The sequence below is a fragment of the Tasmannia lanceolata genome, unplaced genomic scaffold, assembly GCF_043159265.1.
Source record: "Tasmannia lanceolata isolate RefF3 unplaced genomic scaffold, GAP_Taslan_0.1 ptg000002l, whole genome shotgun sequence".
Lineage (NCBI taxonomy): Eukaryota > Viridiplantae > Streptophyta > Magnoliopsida > Canellales > Winteraceae > Tasmannia > Tasmannia lanceolata.
In genome coordinates this window covers 51,593,022-51,615,398 of record NW_027518679.1, presented here as the reverse complement: position 1 = coordinate 51,615,398, position 22,377 = coordinate 51,593,022, and the positions used below count along the sequence as shown (strand labels likewise).

Sequence of the window (22,377 nt, the reverse complement as noted above, 5' to 3'; positions counted from 1 at the left end):
AATGATGGACTATACGAGCTCCCACCATATAGTTTGTGTAAGCCTTTAGATTTTATATGGAGTCCAGTATTTTTCAAAAAAAAAGTATTATACAGGTACACCGTAGGAACTCTTTAGATTTGAGGGGAAATGAACTTTTTTTAGCACAATCTATTTTCGTTGTCACCCATCAAATGGACATTTTGGATCATCCTATGGTGTGCCCGTACATTACTAAAAATAATGGACCATACGGGCTTAAAAAACTTTTATTGTCAGCCTCTTTCATAATCTAAAAGGAAGAGTTTGCATCAGTATCTCAGTTTCAATTCAAACATGGGTTTGATACGCACTCCATAACCTTAGTTTTAGGACAAGAGAAACAAGAGGCAATGAAAATGTAGTCATACATAGGAAAAGACAATGGGGGAAGTGGAAAAGAGGGTGAAAATATTGTTCTCCTTGCACGTAACACCCCAAAGGGACTGGGTATATAATTATGTCTTAAACTGGAAACATATTATTAGGAGTACTACTCTGTAGTAGGAAATTAAGTAGCTGTCTCTTTTTCCATTTTTAGAAATCTTGTGATAAAAATCGAAGATTGATGAGAGACTGATGATGGTATGACTCCAGTTCATTGCTAGTCATTGCTCCATCAGTCTTACTCATTAATTAATTTATGCATCCAGTTGCATTTATCTGGCGTACAACTTCAGTTAAATTTAGTGGCTTAGACTGGAATGAAATTTCGATATATGCAGATGATTATTCTGATAATTTAGGCCCTATTTGGATTGCAAGAAAAATATTTCTGATGGGATTTTTTTTCTTGGGAAATTTTTTTCTTCCCAAGTTTTAAAGGGAAGAAATTGAAAAGGGTTGGTTCGAGTCATCTTTTTTTCATGTGTAAAAAAGTAGCTACTTTTAAAAATATTTATCCTTTCCAAACTTTTCCTCAATCCAAACAGGGATAATGAAAATTGAATACAAAGAAAGTTCTCTATGATTTTTCCATCAATCTTCATAGAGATTGATCTGGTCCGTCCTAAATGTGTTTTATTGTGTTGGATGATTAATTTAATCAGCCAACAAATATGATGTGTGTATGTGTGTATTCCAGTGTAATGCGGTTCCAGTAGATAATATTGGGAATATCTGAACTATAGCATGAGGGAGAAATAGGTAGTGTTTTTGTTTCGTTCCAACGTGATGAACGATATTATGAGTGAGAAATAGGTAGTGTTTTTGTTGTCACACTGGAAAAAATGGAGCACAAGAAAAAAAGATGCAGGTGGTCCAATTCAAATTCATTTTTGTCTATGCCAAAGCACAATATTCTACTTCCATGCTTGATCTAGCAACGGTGGACTGCTTTTTGGTACTCTATGACATGGGTGCAGCTAGAGGTGATATAGAAGAGATACAATGAATAAATCCCAAATTTATATGTATTGATTGATATGAATATAGCTACAACTCATCTTGAATTTGGATTTAAAATTTGAATTTGAAATTTGAATAATATTCCAAATATTCTCCCCCAAGGCGGAGCGTGTATGTTAATAATGCCCAGCTCGGATGCCGGAAATATGATCTGTTCACGACCCAATGCCTTGATGAAAATATCACCAATTGTTGAGATGTATGAATGTAGCTCGTAGGGAAGAGGCCAAACAAGATCTTCTCACAAATTAATATGATGGTAGTCAAGTTCAATATGTTTAGTCTGTTCGTGGAAAACCGGGTTAGCTAATTGTGATCAATGGGTATAAGTTAATTATGAGATATCCCCAAATTATGGAACAATTACTTGAGCTATTGTAATTCACAACAGGAATGGACAAAGAAAAGATGTGAGGCAGAAGAAATAGAAGATCCATGTCAGTATCAATGATCCATGTACGAGAAATGAGAATTTTGACTTCCCAATAACCAATTTGGTGAGAGAAATAACAAAGGTTATTACCTACAAGATTGGTCTTAGACAGTCCACTACTTGCTTGAAATAAGTAGAAATAACAAAGGTTTTTAGACAGCGAATGAAGCAGAGATAAATTTTGGTGTGGATGGCGCCCCATAAGGTGAAGGTGTTGAATGAGTAGAAGTACAAATAAATTAATAGTCTGACTCTAAGACTTTTTCATCATCTCAAATACTCCGATGCAACATTGGAACAATTTGCAAAGAGCTGTTATTTCCATTCTTGGAGTTTTCTTCTTCACACTTAAAGAGTAAGATCAAAAGGTTTGAACTTCTCATTTATGAAGAGAAAAAGGGTCCTTGAAATCATGAAGTAATGTCATCAAACTCTGCTGCTAAGGATGCTTTTCTTTCACCATGAAGGAATATGCAATTTTCAAAATTTCAAGGACTGGATCCCAAGGACTCCCTATCCAAATTCCAAAAACAATCCGTCCTGACATGGTGAACGTGTGATGTTTGGCTTCTCAACGGCTGTTTAGAAGTTCATATTTATACATTTTTATTCCCAAATTGCCCCATCGGTGATTCCCAAAATAACCATACGATTGTGTTAGAAATTACCCCTTCACGATATTTCATTACTCTCAAAATACCCACGCCAATTGGATAGCAACTCGGAATACCCCTACAAAATTAGATTGCAAATTTGAACCATATTTAACCAGAGTTCTTATATGGTGTGAGACATAAAATTTGGAGATTTTATACTATAAGCTCTTATAGTCCCTTATTTTTCAAAAAGTACTGTACGGACCACACTATAGGATGATCCAAACCGTTCGTAGGATGATCCAGAATTGTAAGGCCATAACGTATATAGGTTGTGCCCAAAATAGTATTTCCATCGGATGATCCCATCCCTTCGATCTATAGACGAACTGCATATTATGGAAGCCTCTATAGATCGGAGGCCTCTATCGATCATCCTATGGAAATGATTTTTTGGGCACAACCTAATTACGTTATGTCCCATCATACGGACGGTTTGGATCATCATATAGTGCGGTCCGTACAGTACTTTTTGAAAAAATAAGGGACTATAAGGGATTGCACCGTATAAAATCTCTAAAATTTGAACCCTGTTAAACCAATATTTTTCAAAGACTGCTGTACGGCCTAGACCATAGGATGATCCACACCGTCCATTTGATGGGCCACAATGTAAATAGGTTGTGCCTCAAAAATCATTTCCATAGGATGATCCAAACCTTCCAATCTATGGAGGTTTCCATAATATGCGGTTCCTCTATTGATCGGAGGGCTAGAATAACCCTATGGAAATGATTTTTTGGCCACAGCCTATTTACGTTGTGGCCCATCAAATGGACGGTTTGGATCATCCTATGGTGTGGGCCTCTTTGAAAATTACTAAACTATACGGGCCTACACCATTTAAAATTATCAAAAGTAACGCACCATTTAAAATTATCAAAAGTAACGATAGCAGCATTACAATATTATGGAGAAAATCCAAAAATGAAGCCAACTCATATAACATGATAAGATTCATTTAACTCCATAAGCATTTTGAATACAAATATCAACCCCACTTAACTTCAGCAACACTAAGCCATCCCCACTATTATCACTCTTTATCTCAAAAGAGTAAGACCATCATCCTTGTATGCCACTCAATGTTACAAACGGGAGCTTTGCACTCACTGTAAGAACTATTGAAGGCTTATTTACTACCACCAAACTGAACATAAGACTTGCTAAAAGGAAGAAGAAGCGAAGAGTGCAAAGATGAAGAGATGAGAGGGATTAGGCACACTGGAAGCCAGATGGCGTCTTTTTCCCACATATATTTAGTAGGAGACTAAGGGAGATAGGGACGTTGAGATTTAAGCCCAAGACGTTGGTTTGATGGCAGTGCAGAGGCAGACCGCCGCTTCAAGATCAGACAGACCTTGTATCAGACTGCAACATGGGAGAGTTGGTGGTGAGCCCACCACCACATTCACTAACCCCAGCAAATTGGCACACACTCCCAACTTTAGGGCATCCCTAGGGCACTTACCGACTCCCGAAGAAGGCGTAGGAGTCGGATTAGGGTTAGGGGTAGGTTTTGGCTTTGGCTTTGGGCTAGGGAGTGGTGGGCAAGGAGGGGGTATGTGTAGAAGTGGCAAGGACAAAGAAGAGAAGGTTGAGGGAGAGGAAAAGAGAGCACTTTGAGACCATCTTGAAACACTTGGTATAGTAAGTTGTAGCTGAGGGGTTGGCTGTGGATGGTGGGTATTTATAGGGCGAGAAGATGGAAGTAAAATCGTTTGGAAAAATATTTAAGACAAAAAGGAACCCTTGTGGCCAGAGTGACTCTTCCAAAAAAGGAACCCGTTGTACACGGATGTTTGGATGCTTGAGTGGTGTCGATTTGATAAACCTCCTTCTCATTCTCACCATCGATATAGTTCAGTTCTATTTTATTCAAAATTTTAAAAAATGGGAGTCCCAAAGGTTAAGGAATTTGGATAACCACGATTAAAATTAACTAGTCTGGATCCAAGGTGAACTAATAATGAATATATATATATATATATATATATATATATATATATGAGAAAACGGTTCCTAGACACAAGTGTAGATAAGTTATCTACACACTAGCTTAAAATACAGTGGAGGTCCACATTGTTTGGGTGATCCAAACCATTCATTTGATTGGCCCTCACATAGATAGGGTGTCCACAAAAAATCAGCTCTATAGGATCATCCTAACCATTCGAACCGTGGAGGCAAAAAATGGACAAATTTGGGATGGTTTATAGACATCCATTTTACCTCCACAAATCGTAGGGCTGGTATGGTCCTATGGAGTTGATTTATTGTGGACACCCTATCTATGTGAGGGCCAATCAAATGAATGGTTTGGATCACCCAACAATATGCCCTCCACTGTATTTTAAGCTAGTGTGTAGATATCTTATCTACACTTGTATTTAGAAACCTCTCTCTCTCTCTCTCTCTCTCTCTCTCTCTCTCTCTCTCTCTCTCTCTCTTTATATATATATATATATATATATATATATATATATATATATATATATATATATATATATATATATATATATATAAACATTTTTTAAATAAAAAAAACCCGGAAAAGAGTGATGCCCCGGGGATGACCTCAAAATTTTATATATTGTTACAGTTGTGAGTGTGGCCCGCCTAGGTATGGGACCACCTAGGGACTTGGTGGGATCCAGCTGCCTGGTATGGGACAGGTTTAAAGGGCCTTGCCTAACAAGTTACATCGGCTCAGGAGCTTTTGGCGTATTGGAAAATTACCTAACATTTGGTATCAGAGCAGCCACCGTGTTCTGAGTCACGGAAGGGGGGACCTGTGGAGAGGACTATGTAGGGGTTTCAATGGATCTAGATGGTCCGATGGATCGTCTGAATCTGAACGTTAATGAACGGGATCTAAACATATGAATAGGATCCATGGGCATATTTCGGATCATCAAATCTGGGATCCGAAAAATTTTGGATTGGGTATGGGCACCCCACATATGCCCATTGGATAGTTACGATCCGAAATGTTTTGCAAAAATACCCTCCAAATTTTGTTAATGCTAACCGTTCTATGAAGGGTATTTTGGTCAAAACCTCTCTTATCACATACTAGTTAGAAATGATTTAGAAGAGCAATACTATTTTTGGATGGTTCCGTGTCATGTTGATGAGGATTATCATGGTGAGTCTTTTTTTATATTCATTTTCTCAGTTTTTACTTTCATTATGCTATATGTTGTCATGAATATATTATTAGTTCATCTTTTTTTTATTACTGAGTGTTATTGTTATGCATCATATTCTTTGATATACAAGCATTACTTTACACATAGATTAAACATAGTTAAAATTTTAATTTAGTTGAAGAAAATGCATAGAGACACACTAAAAGTGGACTGCCATTCTAACTCTTTTTTTTAAAAAAAAATTGTTTACTTAGCTTAGTGGGACATAATAGGACACTCCGATGGACGGTCCGAATTAAAATGGATTGTGATCATGACGTGGAAACTAGGATCCGAAGAACAATCCGAGTCCGACCCGACCGATAAGGAATTTGAATGGATCGTGACTGTGACATAGGTGGATCCGACCCAAAATGGATCCGTTGACACCTCTAGGACTACCTAGTAAAAAAAACCAGAGTGAAGTTGCCACAAAGTGGGCCGTCGCAGAAGGGCGACCTAGAAAAAAAGGCCAGAGTGAAAGCTTTCACATAGTGCGACAACAAGGACAGTGGATTCGACAACGTAGTGGTATGTTACGGTCCTGAGTGGGAGCCTGCCTAGGTATGGGACTGTGTGGGACCTAGCCTGGTATGGGATAGGTTTAAAGGGCCTTGCCTAAGGTGTTCCATCAGTTCCGAAGCTTTTGGCGTATTGGTAACATACCTATAATGCGAGAAAAACAAAAGGAGGACAAACCACCTAGCATCGAAACAAAATAGGGGGGAAATCCTAGAGGGAACCCAGAAGCCTAAGGCGAGCCACCAGCCTATGTAGTCTTAATAACTGGACTAGAGGTCTCATGTACTCATAATAAGTAGATGGAAGAGGCATGAAATCAAGGACACTTACCAGCTCATTCGCTCTTTGTAATTCGTTCTACATATACAAATAGATGTTGATCTTTGGTCCGACAAGAAACTGCATGTTCATGTGATCGAATGATTCACTAATTGAACTAAACAATTCAAATGGTTTCAATAAGTTCGGGGTGAGTGGACTTGTTGAAGTATAAATGATTAAATAACACGAACTCTAAAAGCTTAAGCTTTTGGACTAATTGGTTGTTCCACATGGTGTAAGAGCTATTGACTCAAAGAGGGTCCTGGGTTCAAAACCTGGCTAACCCAAAAGAGGGGGCTCATGTGCCAAGTGTACGGCCAAACCAAAAAAAGAGGGGCCACATGTGAGGGGGAATTTTAAAGTAAAAATGATTAAATAACACCACGCTAACAACTAAAGCTTTTGGAGTACTTGGTTGTTTCACAGGTCTCAATTGAACTGAAATGCTAGCGGTGCAACTTGGGCCGGGCTCAAACCGAACGCAATAGGTTCAACCCAATTTCGGCTCAGGTTGGGTTCGGTAAACCTAACTAAACTTTGGGTTGGGTTAGAGTAGAGGCCTTAGGCAAGCTGCCCCAACCCAAACCCTTACCCCAACCCTTAGTTTTATCGCGATCAATCTCAATTTGCAAATACTTAGGGCACGTTTGGCTGTAAGGAATCTTTTGTCATCATAAATCAGCGACTCAAGTGGAGATGAGGGTGAAAGTTCCTAAAAATAAGGAAAAAAATCCCCGAAACTAAGGTATGGCAATGAGAAGTTGCTAAAAAACTGGAAATGGTTGATCCGGTTTCGAGTAGAGTTTTTTGTTTCTGGATTTTTAGCAACTTCTCATCATCATACACCGATTTCCGAGATTTTGTTTCCTGATTTTTAGACGAGTTCGATTTATCATGAAAAAAAAAAAAAAAAAAAACTGGCAGCCAAACGTGCCCTTACTGTAAAGTATTTTTTTTGTAGAGGGTTGCTATCAAAACAGGGATGAGAGATTTAGAGGCGGGTTGGGTAGGGTTAGGGTTAAGAGATTTAAAGCGGGTTGGGTTGGATTGGGTTTGGGTTGACTCTACCGACCCGAGGCTTGGGTTGGGTCGGTTACGGTTGAGATAACACTAGCTCGGGTTGGCTAGGGTCGGCCTTAACTCATCCAACCCAGCCCAAGTTGCACCCCTAGAAAATACAAATAACCTCTTACTTTTTCTCCTTGACTAGACTTACGGAAGCCCCTAGAAGTTGTCAACTAAGACTGCTAGTAAGATTCTCAGCAACTGCCTAAAATGAATTACTATTTCTAGAAGATCAATCTCTGCATCTACCCATTTTCTTCCTATTATTTCAGCTAACTCTATGGAAAGGGAAACTACAATAGATAAGGTCTTGCATTCCCAAAGAGGAAAAGGATCAATCACTTCAAAAAAATCCATCAAGTGGACAAAAAGTGAAGACAATCGTGTAACTGAAAGAGATATGTATGGTGTCAATTAGCCTTTTGATGTCCATGGCTGAATCAAGAAGAAAGATTGCATCAAAGAGAATGTAAGGCGCCTAACAGAAGAAAAAAAGTAATGGCGTCTTCTGGGTGATGCCATTGACTTAGAAAGTTAATTTACACCATTTGTATATACTTGGTGGAGAGAGCTCGTAAATAGTGTGGATATTAAGATTTGACTGATATTTGATTTCGAAATTGAATTATTGCTATATTTCACAAAGTGGGTTCGAGCAAAATGCTATTAACTACTTCTTAGACTTTGAGAGCTGAACAAATGGATCGAAATTGCACCTTTACTATTGAAATAAAGAATAACCGGTAGTAATTAGTAAGGCCCTGTTCGTTTTGGATTTTGAGAATTGATTTTGAGTCCAAAACTGATTATTGGACTCGAAATTGTGTTTTATTTTAAGTCAACTAATTAATCAGTTTTGGACTCAGAATCAATTCTCAAAATCCATGACAAAAAAGTCATTGTTGAAGTATAAATGATTAAATAACACCAACTCTAACAGCTTAAGCTTTTGGAGTAATTGGTTGTTTCACATGCCTTTCGTTTCAGATTGCAACTATTGGGACCCGGGTAGAACTCACCCTTAAAACCCTTAAAAGCTAGCCAGTAAGAGTAGGGTGCCCAAGTCCATCCACATCCATTCACTTTTCACCATCTTTGTTGTTGCGTGGAACCCCCAACAATCTCCCCCTCCACGCGGAAGCAACGTGGACAGTCTCGCCCCTCCATGCAGGTGCAACGTCGGAACTACGAGATCTTCCTTGAGGGATTTTCTCTAACCTTGAAGGTACATTGTGGTTACTGAGATATTCTTAGGCTCTGTTTGGTTGCAAAAAGTAGGGAAGACGGCTAAGCATTTCTAGGAATATGAAATACCAAATGTTGTTTGGTTGTCATTTTTTAGCTCAAATCCCATTGGACTTCTAGACATGGAAGAGACATAATTATTAGCTTTTGGCTTAGGTGGCGCCTATGTGGCGGGATTGTCCCCTCCCCTACTTTTCCAATGCCAAATCTTGTTTTTGGTAAATTTTGGAGGGGAGAAGAGTAGAATATGAAATGCCATGTGTAATCATTACTTTTTTCTCTCTTTCTCTCTCCTCTTTTTCTCTTTTACTATTTATTTTGTTAATGACACCCCTCCATTCTCCTACATGCTTTGACATCTAACCAAATACACTACCAAAATTCCCTCTAATCTTCTCAGACAAGTCTACACATATCCCACCCTTGTCACCTCCTTGTTGACTACTACTTCCACTAAAATCTCATCTAACCAAACAGAGCCTAGGGAATTTGGCCATCCTCATAGGTACACCGGATTACCACGCCCCAGCTCTGATACCACTTGTTTGGACCCGTATTACGTTTGAAAATTTACTCCTCTGATTTCTGTTAGAACTGATTTCTGTTAGAACTTATTGTGACGAGGAAGAAAAAAGGGTTTAGTGATTAAGAATTTAGGTTTCTTCAAGGGAACCTACTACCCAATAACATGCATGTGTGATAAATTCATAATTTGATGCCTTTATTGATATTTCCTTCCCTCTTTATACATTAAGAGCCACCACAATTGTATATCATGCACACTTGCATAAAAGTAGGAGAAAAAATAGAAAACCCCTACTAAATGGATTCTTAACTCCTAACCAATTTCTCTCGATAACCCCTAACTTAATGGACTCTAACTGATTAATCTTGAAACTTAATGGACTCTAATTAATTACTCTTGATTCACACAAATAACATCCTAATTAATAGGAAAAATCTGCATCAATAGCTATAAAGAATTGATTTTGTGTGAAAAATGAAAATTTCTTGTACAGGTCCTATCTCATTTTCTTTTCCCTTCTATCTCCATTTCTTTTTCTCTTCGGCTTGCGATTATTAACCATTTCGTTTGTCGTCATCAAAGGTTGGGGCATCTCCATTTTCAAATTGATTTCATTATGTCGTTCATCAAGGCTCCTTCGCTGTGTTTTTTGGAAATGAATGGGATGTTATGCATGGATGGTTGTTGGTGAGTATCTTCGATGGAACTGACCATTTTGAGCAAAATGATAATTTTTTAGACCACGACGTTGTCGAAACTGACAACACTGATAAACACATTTCTTTTATTGATTTTTCTCTCTTTTTCTTCTGTGAGCTTGGGAAGATATGAATTCATTGAACTTGGAACACCCATCCTAGAGGGGACATAAGCTCTGCGTCCACCATTACAGTTTTGGCTGTTGGAGCTTTCCTCCTGGGCGTACATGTAGGCTCCATCTCATCAAACCGAGCCTCCTGGCCACCCGTATGTGTAGCTGTCATCTTGTAAAACCGAGCATTTATAGGAGAAAATATCTCCTGCATCTCTTTATCATTCTCTATTGTCCCACAGCAAGAGAACGCTTCCAACCATCTAATCCTTGGATCATCCATCCCTGCCTCCGATACCAAATATTACATTCGAAGATTTACTTTTCTGATTTCTGTTAGAACCTATTGTGACGAGGAAGAAGCAAGGGTTCAGAGATTAAGAATTTAGGTTTCTTGGAGGGAACCTACTCCAATAACACGCATTATTGATATGTTCTTCCCTCTTTATGCATTAAGAGCCACAATTGCATCTCAGGTACACCTGCATAAAAGTAGGAGAAAGAATAGAAAACCCCTACTAAATGGACTCTTAACTCCTAACTAATTGCTCTTGATAACCCCTAATTTAATGGACTATCTAATTACTCTTGATTCACACGACTAACATCCTAACTAATAGGAAAAATCTGCACCAATAGTTATCAAGATATAAGAGACTCTTTGGCACGTAACAGCCCGATTCATGCAAAATGAGACAAACTGCGTATTTTTTTCATGGGGACAAAGCTTTGGGAAAAATCAAAACTATCCTCACTCCCACTTGATGAGAGAGAGGGAGAGATATTCATACAAAAATTCTTTTCATTTTCATATCCGACATGCTCAGAAAAGAGTTGATTGGAGATGGTAAATGCTAGTGTTGAGATAGATTGTTAGGTTATACCGATTTGAAAATTATTTAAATTTCATATTCTCTTTGGTATTGATAGTTTTGATATTCTTCTCTAATTGCTGCCATAACGATAAATCCTTTTAAGGGTCTGTTTGGTGATGTGAACTTGAAATTAGAGTCGTTTCTGAGTGGTTTTTGTTGTTATCACGTTCATACCCAGATGGGGCACAGCCACACTGCCCTCTAATCGAGAATACACCTCTCAAAACCAAGATTGCTAGAGCGGGAATCGAAAGCGGGAATCGAAGGCTCTTAGGGAAGAATCCTGCTCAAGGTTACCAGAGCGGGAATCGAAGGCTCCGAGGGAAGAATCTTACTTCCTTGCTCAAAACACTAGGAAGGGCTCTAAAAACTCTCTTACAGGCCCTGTTCATGGAAAACACAACAGATCTAATTCAATGATCAAACCGTCCAAATATCATGGGAGCTGTAGATCGAATCCCTTTACTACAAACAGTTAAGAATGCGTTTGGATTGCAGGAATCAGACATCAGCATCCTATTTTGATTTGGCTTGACTCCAACATTTGATTCAAAAATGATTGCAATCAGAGAGTGGAAAATGACATGGGGGTGGGATTAAAGGGGGGGAATTGCCGGAACCTGTTTCCCATCCCAGGAGTGGTATTTTGATTCTGCACGGTTGGAATGACAATTTTATTATTATTTTTTGAAATATTTTTTTATTTTTTTTATATTTTTCACTCCAATTATAGGGGAATCAAAATATGATGCCACTTCCAATTTCTGATCCGGGCAATCCAATCGCAGCCTTTTGGGTGTATTCAACCTGAAAAAAATAGAAAAATGTGAAGAATTTCCGTGTTTGGGGAGAATTTATGTGTTATGTGGCCATGTATTTCCATGGAAATTCACGCTTAGAAAGAAATACAGCGGGACTCGCCTAAATTTAGAAGATATAAACTATTCATCTGTTGTTCCCCAACATAGATAGGCCATGCCCCAAAAAACTTCTCAATAGGATGATCCTAGCCCTCCGATATATTTGGTTCAAAAAAATATAGTTGGCGTAAAATCGACGGTTCATAAAGTTCAGAAAACAGCGATGCAAAAACCGTCACGTATCATATAAAATCTCATGTTTAGGAAATGCCGCGGACCTTAATCCACAAATATCGAATGAATCGCCACTGGAAATGAAATATAAATGAGAGCACATACATAAAAAGATGGATTATAATTTTCCCTGTTTTTTTACACTAGCAGTAAGAAATGGTTCTCCTACATCCGAGTACAACAAAACACAAGTGCTAATAGCAGACAACAAATAGAGGCATGGAATGGATGACTTGCGGACTCTTTGAATGCAGGCAAACCCTTTCCTCACTCTCCTTAATTCTTTTTAAGAAAGAACCCAAACAGGATGCCAAGGATACCAATCGCCACCACAAACATGAAGGAGAAGCCGTTCCCACGGCTTTTGCTGATTTGTTTTCTTAGCAGCTCCTGGTCCTAAAGAGTAAAGAAGATTATGCATTTAGAGAAGAAAACAAAAACATCATGTAAATTTCCAAAAAACCTTATTGCATAGAAATCCAATAATCTGTATAAGAGGCATTCATCGGAAAATGTATAATCAGCATGCAACTCGGGTCGATTTTTGGGGATTCGGGTTGAACTTTTAACATAAAATAAAGGATGGGTCCGGGCTGATTCCAACCCCTCTTTTAGCAAGAGGCTATGGAAGTAACATTGGAACTAATACCACAAAATTATTAATTGAATGCAGCTAAATGACTCAAGAGTGTTTAAACATTCAAGCCATACCAGCTCTTGTCGAAGCTTCTGCCTTTGTTGAATGGCAGAGGTTTTCTCGTCAGTCAATTTGGAAATAATACCCCATGCCTGAAGAAAAAAATTATTAGCAAATTGATATCCACAAAAATAAACTGATAAAAGAACAGCAACACTGCATGAGAGGTATTTGAATAACAGAGTATCACAAATTCAAAGAACCATTAAATTTAATACATGAACCACCATATTGAGTATTGTCACATAACCCTTTTTCAACTTTTTAATTGAGTGGCCTTCTCAAAAAAAAAAAAAAACTTTTTAATTGTGTGACAGTTATAGTCAAACCACAAATATATATATATATATATATATATATATATATATATATATATATATATATATATAGAGAGAGAGAGAGAGAGGAATGGAAACTAAGGGAATTATTTCAATTTCTCCCAAAAATCTGTGGGAATTACACATCACTTTTTTTGACTTTTTTTAACAAAGGCACCCATTCAACCCACATATTTACAATCCTACGCCCTCCTTTATGCTTTCTAACAAAGGCACCCATTAAAGCCACTTAATTTCAAACCTACCCCCTCCTTTATGCTTTTTAACAAAGGCACCCATGAAAGCCACATAATTTCAATCTTACCCCCCTCCTTTATGCTTTTGTAATAAAAAATCTATAGGGTGATCTTAACCATCCGATGTAAGAGGAGCAACATATTATGGAAACCTCTATCGATTGGACGGATAGGATCAGCGTATGGAAATGATTTCTGGGGCACAACCTGTTGATGTTGTGTTCCATCACATGGACGGTTTGGATCAACCTGTGATGTGGTCCGTACAGTTCTTGGGCCGGGTACGGGTCCAAGATTCGTGGCCCGTAAATTTCCCCTGGTCATTTTGACCTGGCCCGTGTCACCCGGACCCTTACGGGTCGGGTCAAACCCTCCCATATTTTTCAAAATCTTTTTGATGGGCCCAGAAATTAATCTCTTCAAATCTTTGCACTTGTCCCCCACAGTTGGTGGGCCCAAAAAATAATTTCTTCAAATCTTTGAACGAGGTAGGCCCCACCTGTATTTTTCAAAGTGCATTGTACGCACCGCCCCATGATCCAAACCCTCCATTTGATAATCATAGCCCTCCGATCTAAAGAAAAACTGCATATTACAGAAACCTCTATAGATTGGAGAGTTGTGATCATCCAATGGAAATGATTTTTGGGGCACGACCTATTTACATTCTGGCCCATCAAATGAATGGTTTCGATCATCCTATGGTGTGGGTCATGGATTAACATTAAGGCCAAATTGTAGGCCCCACCAAGATTTTTCAAATGAAGTTTGCGGTCAACGCCATAGGATGATCCAACCCGTCCATTTGATGGGCCGCGACGCAAATAGGTTGTGCCCCCAAAATCATTTCGATGGGATGATCGCAACCCTCCGATCTATAAGGTTTTCGTAATATGCAGTTTCTCTATTGTCTATCATGAGAAGCTAAATATAATGTTTTCCTACTCCCTGTGCATCGCACAGGTGTCCCACTAAATATAGTGTTTTCCTACCCCCTCCTTCATGCTTTCTAACAAAGGCACCTGTTAAAGCCACATAATTTCAATCCTACCCCTTCCTTTATGCTTTTTAACAAAGGCACCCATGAAAGCCACATAATTTCAATCTTACCCCCCTCCTTTATGCTTTTGTAATAAAAAATCTATAGAGTGATCTTAACCATCCGATGTAAGAGGAACAGCATATTATGGAAACCTCTATCAATTGGACGGCTAGGATCAGCGTATGGAAATGATTTTTGGGGCACAACCTGTTGATGTTGTGTTCCATCACATGGACGGTTTGGATCAACCTGTGATGTGGTCCGTACAATTCTTGGGCAGGGTACGGATCCAAGATTCGTGACCCGTAAATTATCCCGGGTCATTTCTTTAAATCTTTGAACTAGTATATCCCCCACAGTTGGCGGGCCCAAAAATTAATTTCTTCAAATCTTTGAACAAGGTAGGCCCCACCTGTATTTTTCAAAATGAATTGTACGCACCAACCCATGATCCAAACCCTCCATTTGATAATCATAGCCCTCCGATCTAAAGAAAAACTGCATATTACGGAAACCTCTATAGATTGAAGAGTTGTGATCATCCAATGGAAATGATTTTTGGAGCACAACCTATTTACATTGTGGCCCATCAAATGAATGGTTTCGATCATCCTATGGTGTGGGTCGTGCATTAACATTAAGGCCAAATTGTAGCCCCCCCCCAGATTTTTCAAATTAAGTTTGTGGTCAACGCCATTGGATGATCCAAGCCGTCTATTTGATGGGCCACGACGCAAATAGGTTGTGCCCCCAATATCATTTCGATGGGATGATCGCAACCCTCCAATCTATAAGGTTTCCGTAATATGCAGTTTCTCTATTGCCTATCATGAGAAGCTAAATATAATGTTTTCCCACTCCCCGTGCATCGCACGGGGTGTCCCACTAGTATATATATATATGCTAATTTTATGAATTCAAATAATAATTCAATCAGCTATCCAAAGAAATTTAACTTTATAATTGAAGCTAAAGCATAATTTGGAGGAAAAAAAAATATAGTAGAGGATATACAAAAGTAGAAAAACTATAACAGATCAGAAAACAAACAAGAAACAACAATGCTAGAAACTAAAGCACAATCATCAAGCATCCATAGGACGCACGCTGGACCACATGTGAAGTGCGTCAGAACCCTTAACTATGCAAAAATGAACTCCAATGAGGCCCATTGCAGGCCCAATGATCATGGAAAGATGGTTTGTCTTCCGACGATTGTGGCTAGTTGCCCAATGAGAAAATATAGCGAGAAGAAAGTTTTACGCCTTAAAAATACGTATTTCAAAAGCTTCGTAGCTTACGGCTTTACACAGCAGATCATAGCTGCTTAAGCTAAAGACTACAACATTTTTTTTTCTTAATTTTGGATTGTTTTGATTTTATTTCTTTTCTCAGTTCTTTTTGTTAGCCCTTGAATTGTTGGTATGCTAAATTTAGACATTCACATCTCTACGGCTGATGAACATATCAAACTACATCTGTCCATCAGAGTCTTATTGAGAGAGGAAGCATGAAAGCTAATGCAGTTTTGTAGTATGCATGCATTTTATGGTGTTGCTCAGCATTAATAGAGTTCAAAAACCCACCAATGGAAGTACAAGTGTTTTCTTCTTTGAACACATAAATTTACAATGGAATAAGTCACAAAATATATTCACAGACAACAATTTAATGGTGAACTGTATCTTCATAATTGCTTGACTAATTAGTTGGACACATTATCAACCCCCATATCACATAATGAACAAACATACAATAAATGCTGCTCATTAGAAATGTCATGCAAAGAAGCTGAGGACTGAGTGCAGTTTTGTTTTTCTTTTTTTTAAAGTTACAAAAGTGCAGATTAAGTACCACACTAAATGGAACCAATGTACTCTTTGTTAATGAATCATATACACCCAGGAACAGAAATGCCTGGGCGACAGCTTGAAGGCATTCAGAAATTTACCTAACAGCAATTACCATCTGTCCACTGATCCAACATTACAAAAGATATCGTCAAAATCAACTCGAAAACTTCAAACACCCTTCTCTAAATTCATAGTAGGAAAAGGGGGAGAAACAAAAACTCCATACTGTAGCCTATAGCCAAGTCAGCGTCGCTGACTCGTCAAGTCAATGTTTCGTGTTTTAAACAGTGAAGTTTTATTGATAATGAAAAAGAAAGGACGCCCTTAGACCAAGCTGGTCAATGGAAACATTAAAAACTCAACAAAAATACAAGTGCCCATGAGGGGAAAGATGATCAAAAGGCTTTGATGTATCTCTATCAACCCCACTCCGAGCAAGCAAATCCACAAAACCGTTTGACCGTTTGCAGAGTAAAGGACGTGATGGAAAGAAGTTGCATGCCTCTGCACCATGTCCAAGAACTCAGCGATAGCATCTGCAAACCTCCACATAGAACCTCTACCATCTTGGTCAAAGGGCCTACTTCCAAATCTCATCATCCTCCTTAAGATAACATTAACTCTTGTTGGTACTCCCAGAAAACTTTTGTCTGTAACTAGTCATTCATATCTCCCTGTGATCGGCATTGTACCGACTCTTTGAATGTCCAGTTCAAAATGCCTCCACCAAACCTTTGCATGATCAGTCAATTTCCATTTTGCGACTTAATTTTTCAACTATTGATCATGTCGTACCAATCAAAATATTCCTCTACAGCATATATTCATTCAATACATTCTTGTGCATCATTATTTCGATTAAACTTTGGCACTTCCATGTTAATACTTCTTTTGGTAGATCACACACAATAAATAGGTTCAGATCTTTCCAGTTCACATGGCGTACGGTCCACGAGAAGTCTGCTCTCATATGACAACATCTTGTATCAATAGTTAACCTCCTCTCATTAATTCCACTACTTTTAACAATACCCCGAACGTGCTCTATTACAAAACTGATGCAAGACCTATGAAGGATGGAATGATGCTTGGCTCCTCAAAACTTTCACCCTAAATTAGTCAGCTTGGTAAGTAGAGCAATCCTTAATAATTTTAATCGGATCCAACCGTTGGATATTGAAATCTAACCACTATAAATTTGATGGCTAATATTAATCTAACTACATATCAAATCTTTGCTCAGATCCGTTCAAAACATTTTCACAATGGTCATAATAAACCCTAGGCATCCACAAAACTTAATATCGTAAAATTACAGAAAACAGAACTCTCAAATCCAATGACTGAGATTCATACAAATAATCATCATATTTCAGATCTGGCCGTCTAGATTGTTCCTCTTTAAGATCATAGAAAAATCCTACCTTACAAGAGAACTTTAGATTTCAAAATCAATAAAATAGAAGGGTTCACAGCGTCCAGTGGCTAATATTTAACTATCCAGTTCTGGTTAGAACAGATTACTCCAATTTAAGCCCTTAGCAACACGAATTAAAGCTTGACAATTTCGAACAAGAGAAGAAAGAATGGTAGAAATGGTACCTTGAGACAATGAAGAAGATAGATTTGTTGGAGTCACAACAATGAGACCAAAGGCATCACATCGATGGTATTCATATGGCACCACACCGTAGGTCGGTTGGGCATCACATCACAATCTCTGGGGAAGAATTTTCTTCATTGAAAAAACTTGTTCTCATAAACATATCATTGAAAAGTTTATAATATAGATATATTTATATATAAGAAAATAACCTAGAAACTTCTGAAACCCTAACCTAAAGAAACCATAAAGACCATTTAAAAAATAAAAAAATAATAAAAAACCATAAAGACTAAAATACCCTCTTGAGGAAACTCTCCCCTCAAAGTTCACGAAAATGAGCTACCCCTTTTACAATCTTGTAATGCATGGGTGGGGTCCATTCTAAACACACTTAATATCAAATAACTTGAGTGATTTATATGGAAAAAAGACCCTATGACCCATATGACTTAAAACCTTCATAAAACATTCTCTATTCACTCATTTGACTCCCCAATGGGACACATTCCATCAGTGAAATCCAGTAAAGATTAGGTTTGACGTCTTTGACCTTGGGTGTCTTAGATCCATCAGAAATGCACATACGCTCAAGGATAAATTTTCTTCTATGGCCACAGTTTTCACAGCGGATCAAGCTCTCCATTGTGAGTTGGATGATATTGAGGGAGGAGTTCGGGGGCAGTTACTCTTTCGATGCGATCCTACGAAATTAGCATGACATCATGATGGGAAGAGTTTATATATAGACTTCTTTAGCTTGCAAATAAAAATTAAAAAACTTCCGAATTGATATGATTTCGTAAAAGAAACCATTCAAAAAAATCATGATGGGAAGTTTTCGAAATTGAAGTCTACAGCTAGGTGGGCTCCCACTTCACCAATGTCATTAAGCTCAACTTCGACGGTTGCCCCCTTGGCAATCCAGACCATCTAGAATGGGTGGGGGTCTACCGCGATGATGGTAAAGCAATGTGTCATGTTTCTATTCACAGCTGATTAGTCATGTCGAGTTGTCGAAGAAGAAGTGTGTACCTTCTTACCAGCTTGTGAACCATTGTTTGAAAAATGAATGGGATCTTGAGGATGGAGAAGGATTCATCTAATGTAATTTCATGGACTCATAGAATATGTTATCTCATGTTCCATGAAGTGCAAATAATGTAGCCAATAAGATTGATAAGCCGGATATTTCTAGGCATGAATTGTACATAGGGCATTTCCTTCCCATTGAAGTTGTTTTGTAATTTCTCTTGCTCTCTTTAATAAATTTGGTGCATCATCCTCATCATCATCATCATAAATAAATAAAAAGACCTTTCAATGCAACCACCACAATGGACTTCCTTAAAGAACATAGAGAAAACATCCTTCATGAATTGGCAACCCACATGTAAAAGGCCAAAAAGAATCCATCTAATCCTGAAGCTCAATTTCCTTTCATAGGAAAGATAGCTACCACAATTTCCTTCTTTGCGAATTCTCCCACTCCTTGCACCTGCTGTCACTACTTCCAAATTCTACTGCACCTAACATTGGCCTAAATCTAATAGGCTAGAAAGAATCCTATCTTCTTCTTTTTCTCGTTAACAACAATAGTAGCAAAAGGGAACCCTAGGTTTTGGGGGTCCCAAACTTAATTTTAATTGTAGCTCAAAGGGAAATCCAAGTCCTATCAGCATCAGAGGAGTGTGGAGAAATAGTAGGAGAGTGATAATCCAAGCTTACGTCTTATTGGATTCGAATATTCCAATGAAGCAAAGATTTCAACAATGTCAATGAGCAAATGCATGTTTAAAGGAAAAAAGTGGAGGTCACTCATGAGTGGAAAACGATACTGCGATGAATTGTGTGGGCACAAAAAAGCAAGTCCGGTTCCATAGATATTGTAGAACACTTTTTTTTATGGCATAAAGTTTTATTAAAGTGGAAAAGGGGAGAACCCCAAGACTGAGATGGTCAAACAAATACAGTAGGCAAAGTAGAAGACCAAAAAACTCAATCCCAACCCTCGCTACTCCATCTCTAGCCAACCAGTCCACCTCTCTAGATATTGGAGAACATTATTTTGGAAATCACATATGACATGAGACGGATGTATCCTCGGTGCACATTTGAATAAGCGCAAATGAAGTGGCAGACCTTAATGCAATGGAGGTTTTATATGTGGGTCAAGATACTCCACTATATAACTGTTTTGTGATTTTCAAGGGTGCTAAAATTTTATTTCTCTTGTCCTGACCATCTCGGTCTTTTTCTGTGAATAAAATTAGCAGCCATTCAAATATTTCTCTTGTACTGTCTTGGCTAGTTGAATCCATATCGTCCCTGATGTTGTATACTTCATTACGACTAAATTACTATATCTTGCTCACACACCTTGAAAAAAAAAGAGTAAGAATAAGAAAAGAAAGAAAGTTATATTGAGACAATGGTCATAAATGGCTTCAATCTGCCATTTAGTAATAAATGAAGAATAGCCAACCTCTCCAACACTTGCAAGCATAGAAGAGAAAGAATAGTGAATACATGTCATATCAAAAGCAATAGACCCCGATACAACTTAATCATGATATGATTATTTTTGAAATGCAAACTTCTTAAAAAATAGTCTTACCTCTGAAGCTTTCTCTTTGGGTTCATCAACAGATCTTGATACCTGAAAAAGTTCACTTTACATTAAATGTATGCGCATTTGAAACAAATTGGTAGAGAACACGTAACAAAAATAGTTGAACTCATAAATGACATTCAGAAGGAGAAAACTCCAATGATGAGAAATACTTACAGCATCAAAGAGGGAGGCATTTGTGTTTCCATTGTCTAGTACAGAAGCCCTCGGCGAATTTCCTTCATCTGATCCTTCGGGGACTGGCGAGGGGGGATTAGCAGGAATATAGACCACTCTCAATTTAAACTCCTCAACAACCTTTCCAGCTTGTTTGCTGAACTGAAAAACCAATTTATGTCAGATCAGAGCTTGGCAACAAATATCATAACAACATTTAATACTAAAAGCTAAGAGACAAGACCATCCAACCATTTCCGGGGTAATGTCCTTAATGGTTGCGCCAGGATTTGCAGCAACACTCTGGAGAAGAAACTTATCCTTGCATTGCAAATCAGGTGGAGCTTCTTTGTGGGCTTGCATTGTCACTAGAAAAACGAAGAGAGGGTAAAACCCAAAGCAATTAATCAAAGATTTATGACCGACACAATGCAACCCTGGGTAAAAGTGATCCATCTGTTATCAAACCAATAGCAACTAACAGCAATGAGAAAGAGAAAATAACAGCGGGGAATCACCTGTAACATCGCATGTCATCCCAGGCAAAACAATTCCCGAGTTGGGGCGTACACAGTATTTCTTTGGGTTAGTTGTTTTAACCTAGAGTCCCATCAGCAAGAACCATAACTATCTCAAAAGAATGGAAATTCAGGCAACAACAACCACAAAAAAAAAAAAAAAAGTGTCCATTTGGATACAAAGATTGTAAAATCCTGGATTTTACAAGCAAAAGCCAGGATTTTATAAGCTAAAACCATGGATTGAAAATTTTAAGGATTGTAAAATCCAGATTTTAGCTTATAAAGTCCAGGTTTTCGCTTATGAAATCTGGGTTTTAGCTTGTAAAATCCATGTATCCAAACAGCCTAATATGTTTCTTGAAGGTGAAATCAAATATAGCGAAAAGGGTTTACCTTAAAGGCCACATACTGCTCTGTCTTGTTAGTCAGTTGCAGAGAACATGAGCTCTGCTTCTTCAATTCAACTTTTCATGAAATAAAATTCATGCAAAATCACAATAAAGAAATTAAAATCACCCACAACAAAATTACTCAAATGGCAAAACAAAACCCACAAAAATCTTGCATGGATATCACCAGTATTATGTCCAATAACACTAAAGTACATGCCCAAAACTAACCTAGCTCACAATAAAACAATAAAAAAACCTGAACTTCTAGGGCAAAATACCAACATATGTTATTGGGATTTCACAGTAAAAGGAACAAATTTTTGTTAATATATTAAAGGATAAGTGAAGATTTTGAAATCAGAGAGAGAGAGAGAGGGGGGGAGAGGACTCACATGGAAATTTGAGTTCTGTAGGATGGATGCTAAGAAGATCTCCGCTACTCATACTGAAATTACCAAATTTAACGAAAGAAAAACAGGATTTTATTTTTTTCCAAAGAGTGTCAAATCAAATGGGAGAAGAAATCCAAGACGAAAAGGTAGAAAAATAGGGATCTGAAGAAGGGGGAGAGAAAAAGGTAAGAGCTTTCCTCTTGTTTTTTCTTCTTTTTGTCGTTTTCTTTTGGGTTCGAGAATCAACCGCGGATCGAACGCGCGAGAGAAATATATCTTCTGCGAAACGGACAATTAGTGAAATTGAAGATGATGTTTTCGCCCCTCTGTAGGATAACACGCCTCCCTGTT

General features: G+C 38.1%; 1 protein-coding gene and 1 pseudogene across 1 annotated transcript; both read right to left on the bottom strand.

Annotated features, from left to right (window-relative positions):
- Positions 1–3,455: 3,455 nt before the first annotated feature.
- LOC143877745 (putative lipid-binding protein AIR1 pseudogene) lies at positions 3,456–4,338 on the bottom strand (annotated as a pseudogene).
- Positions 4,339–12,223: 7,885 nt separating this feature from the next.
- Positions 12,224–22,282, bottom strand: LOC143877731 (vesicle-associated protein 1-3-like). The gene is made up of 8 exons (XM_077379942.1): positions 22,027–22,282; positions 21,636–21,706; positions 21,240–21,321; positions 20,974–21,089; positions 20,722–20,883; positions 20,551–20,592; positions 12,876–12,953; positions 12,224–12,560 (listed from the first exon to the last, which is right to left on the bottom strand). Exons 1-8 carry the CDS (start codon positions 22,076–22,078, stop codon positions 12,441–12,443), a joined length of 723 nt encoding a protein of 240 aa, XP_077236057.1. The 5' UTR covers positions 22,079–22,282; the 3' UTR covers positions 12,224–12,440.
- Positions 22,283–22,377: the final 95 nt, after the last annotated feature.

Excerpts from the sequence above, each read along its gene's own strand:
- LOC143877731 (XM_077379942.1), bottom strand. The coding sequence starts at position 22,078 with ATGAGTAGCGGAGATCTTCTTAGCATCCATCCTACAGAACTCAAATTT. Across the intron at positions 20,884-20,973 it reads AGGACATTACCCCGGAAATG|TTCAGCAAACAAGCTGGAAA; the intron begins GTTGGATGGTCT and ends TTGGTTTTTCAG. Across the intron at positions 20,593-20,721 it reads ATGCCTCCCTCTTTGATGCT|GTATCAAGATCTGTTGATGA; the intron begins GTAAGTATTTCT and ends GAACTTTTTCAG.